The 3,758-nt window shown below is 36.1% G+C and overlaps 1 protein-coding gene across 1 annotated transcript in view; it reads right to left on the bottom strand.

Annotated features, from left to right (window-relative positions):
• Positions 1 to 273: 273 nt before the first annotated feature.
• The window catches only part of CTSC (cathepsin C), a 54,491-nt gene continuing 51,006 nt past the window's right edge, over positions 274 to 3,758 (bottom strand). The window contains exons 6-7 of the mRNA XM_049781335.1: positions 3,207 to 3,338; positions 274 to 882 (exon numbers count right to left, since the gene is read on the bottom strand). Coding sequence (XP_049637292.1) covers positions 353 to 882; positions 3,207 to 3,338 — 662 coding nt within the window. The 3' untranslated portion in view covers positions 274 to 352. The remainder of the gene's footprint in view (positions 883 to 3,206; positions 3,339 to 3,758) is intronic.

The raw sequence follows: 3,758 nt of genomic DNA, 5'->3' as shown, positions 1-3,758 counted from the left end.
TCTGTCTAAATCTCAAATACTAATATTTTGATTATTTAAGCTGTTACTGCTTACCCAGTGAAGACTAATCAAGACTTCCTATAGATTAGAAAGTTTAAATTAATATTCAGCTATTTGTCATATACATAAATATATAGATCTGATTAAATTTAAAGAATTAAAATTTTATTTCCTGAGAGAAAATGTATTTAATTGAATATTTAGAAAACAGGCTAAATAGGAAAGTACAATAAAAAATCAAGGGTGTTTTTAATTTTATGAGCAAAAATTTGTATCAGAATCTATAGGCATTCTTCAGAATCTGCTGCTGTGTCTCTGGTGGTGTGTGAAGAAATCAACCCCCTTCCCTTATTCAGGGTGTTTTGATTGAAGGTATGTTCAACAACTTAGAAATTGGCGTAGCTTCCATTGCTATGCTTTCAATAGCACACTCATCATTTCCTCTTCGGATCCGGAAGAAACCATTCTCACCCCAATTCTTGCCCCAGCTGTTTTTACCAATCCAGTACTTGATCCCGGATTTTTTTTCAGTGCCATAGCCTATCAGCAGAACAGCATGATTAGTCAACTCAAAGGGATTGAAAGGGTCTCTAAGCCCGGTGTAGTGATAGACTCCATTTTGGTAGTGGAGGAAGTCTTCATAAACTTCCAGAGAAACTGCCAGGGGCCCATTATGGACCAACTCTTTCTTCATTAAAGCTTCATTGCTGCCCCCATAGAAACCTCCAACATAGCTGTAATCAGATGTGTAGTATCGGTTGCACTTTGCCTTCATTTCGCATGGAGAATCAAAACCTCTATATGGGAAACAATCTTCTTCCACCACCCCAAAATCTTGGGCATGCTTTCCTGCAATGAGGTATGGAAAGCCACCATCACAGCCTAAAGATGAATAATATAGTTAGTTATTCTTCCTCTATGATAAAGAGTTAAAAGTAAAAAATGGACTCTTTCAATCTTTTTTCTTGGGGGTGGGGGGCACACCAGGTGATGTTCAACGGTTACTCCTGACTATGCACTCAGAATTCACTCCTGGCTTGGGAGACAATATGCTGGGGCATCAACCAAGGTCTGTCTTAGGTCAGCCGCATGCAAGGCAAATGCCCTGTCACTGCACCACCGCTTTGACCCTTCTTTAAATCTTTTCTATTTCATTAGCTTTTCAGTTTACCCTGGAAGTTGTTTGTAGCATCAATGCCATTTTATTCATCTATCTATTAGCCATAGAATTACCTATTTTCTGGTGTATAAGACGACTTTTTAACCCATAAAAAACTTCTTAAAAGTTGGTGGTCATCTTATATGCCAGTATATGGCATGCTGAAACTTACTCCAGCTTTAGGGATGAGTGTCCCCCCCCTCCACCTTACTGCCACATTCCATCCAGCTGCCAGGCATCATCACTCAGTCCTCTGCTTGTCCTGATTAATCTTTCAGGGCACACAGAGGAGCTGAGTTACCCAGCGCTGCATCCCATCCAGCTGTCAGGCATCATTGCTGCTATGAGGCTTTCCAGTGGTCAGTCCTCTGTTCAGCTTTTATGGGACACAGAGGAGGCTCTCTGTCTCCCTCTAACTGTTCTATTAATCACTGCACCCAGCCACCCGCTGTTGGAGCAGCCCTCTCCCTGCTCTCAATGTAGATCACTGTTTTATGTTTACTTGTTTGATGACAAGTAGTCATATGTTTATAAATGACAGGTTTCCAGTTAAGTACATGCATAAGCATTTGAATTAAAATTTCCATATTAAAATCAAATCTTACATTGTTGTTGGTTTTTTTTTTTTTTTTTTTTTTTTTTGGTCACACCTGGTAGCACTCTGGTTTTACTTCTGTCTCTACTAGGCTCAGAAATTGTTCCATATAGGATGCTGGGATTCAAACCATCGTCTTTCTAGATGCAAAGCAAACACCCTACCTCCAGCTATCCTACCAGCCCTAAATCTTACATTTTTAATTTCCATTTGTTGTGCATTAAAAGAAAGGTAGTCTTATACAGCGAATATAGTCCAAACCCTATATTTTAACAGGAAAAATAGGGGGTCATCTTATACACCCAGTTTTCTTATATGCCAGAAATATGGTAATAATCTCATTGCCACTTAACAGACATTAATTATATTCCTAATGTGGAAGGTTAAAAGAGAAGGTTTGGAAACCTAGTTGTTTAGGTTTAAATCTATAATTGCATTATAATTTAATTCATCTAAATTTGCTTATTTATTTGTGATAGATAGTATACACAAAATTTATCTTACTTGTAAGATAAAAATAGTTACTTATATAAAAATAAAAATATGATCAGGTGGGCCACTTTCCTTGCAAGCAATCAACCTGGGTTTGATTCCTGGAACCTCAGATTATCTTCAAGTACTGCAAGCAATCACCCATTGAGCACTAAATCAGGATGGTGTAGCCCCAAAACCAAAAAGAAAATAAATAAAATTTAAAAATACTATAAGATAATCAGACACCGTATCATGATTCTTCCTAAAAATGTTGTCTGAATATTACCTCTTGCAGAAAAGTCTCAACTAGATACCTATCTTTCCAGTCTAAGTTCAGTTAGAACCCTGAACTTGTTCTCAACTTATAATTCTTTAACTTAAAGTTTCTTCACTCAACTCTAAGCTTCATAGAAAGATAAAGCAATGACTTGATACATTATTGCATCAAGGCCTAGGAGACACATGAATAAAATAATTCACTATGGATAAAAAGATAACTAAAATAATCTTCACAAGTGCTTTCATTAATAAACTGAGAAGTTATTGTGGAGACATCTGTGTTGATGTATTGTATTGCACCTACATTGATATATATTCCTAAATTATGTATAGTTGAGGTTTTAACATATATTTGAACTCAAAGTATAAAGTTTAGTAACAGCAAGCTCTTCAACATTTTATAGAATTACAAAGAAGCTCCCTGTTTGTGGAGCATGATAATATTCATCCATATTATGATTTTGGGCATAGTTACTAATGTAAGTAAAAGGCTTCTAAGAGCTCACTCAGTAAAAACAACTAACATGTTACTGGATGATACAGTAGATTCATGATAGCATCCATTATTAATATGTGAACTATCAGATCTGTATCCAGGATTTCTACAACAGATATTATACTCTTTGTACTACATATTATTTTACCTTTGTCAACAATGGTCAACTACCTGAGGGTAAAAATTCCTGTAAATTCCCTTACCTTGAGCATATGGGCTGCAAGAAACAATTTCCTGAGGACTCAAGACTGGGGTCTGAGAATTATTGGTAAGTATGCGAATTCTAGATTCTAGCATGGCCATAGACGCAAATGCATAGCAGCTACCACAAGAACCTGATAATGAAAAAGAAAGATATTTATTTACTTTAGAAAACTTTGAAACACTTACAATGAATTATAGAAGAATTTGAGTGAATGACCTGCCAAACTGATGTATTTTTATAATTGTTATTGCTCGTAAGGATCAGCACACTATACAAGATTCAATCAACAAATACAATTTTCTCAAAATAAAATGCCACAATTTCAACCTTGTTCATCAAAAACCAAGTATACAATAAGGGGTTTTCCATGAGGCTATATTAGGAGCAAAAAAAAAAAAAAAGAAAAGAAAACTCCTAACTTCTGCAAAGCATTTGACAAATATCACTGATAAAAAAGAAATAATTTGGGGCTGGAGTGGTGGCGCAAGTGGTAGGGCATTTGCCTTGCATACGCTAACCTAGGAAGGAACACAGTTTGATCACCCTACAT

The sequence above is a fragment of the Suncus etruscus genome, chromosome 9, assembly GCF_024139225.1.
Source record: "Suncus etruscus isolate mSunEtr1 chromosome 9, mSunEtr1.pri.cur, whole genome shotgun sequence".
In the NCBI taxonomy this organism is placed as follows: domain Eukaryota; kingdom Metazoa; phylum Chordata; class Mammalia; order Eulipotyphla; family Soricidae; genus Suncus; species Suncus etruscus.
This window is presented reverse-complemented; position numbering and strand designations above follow the sequence as displayed.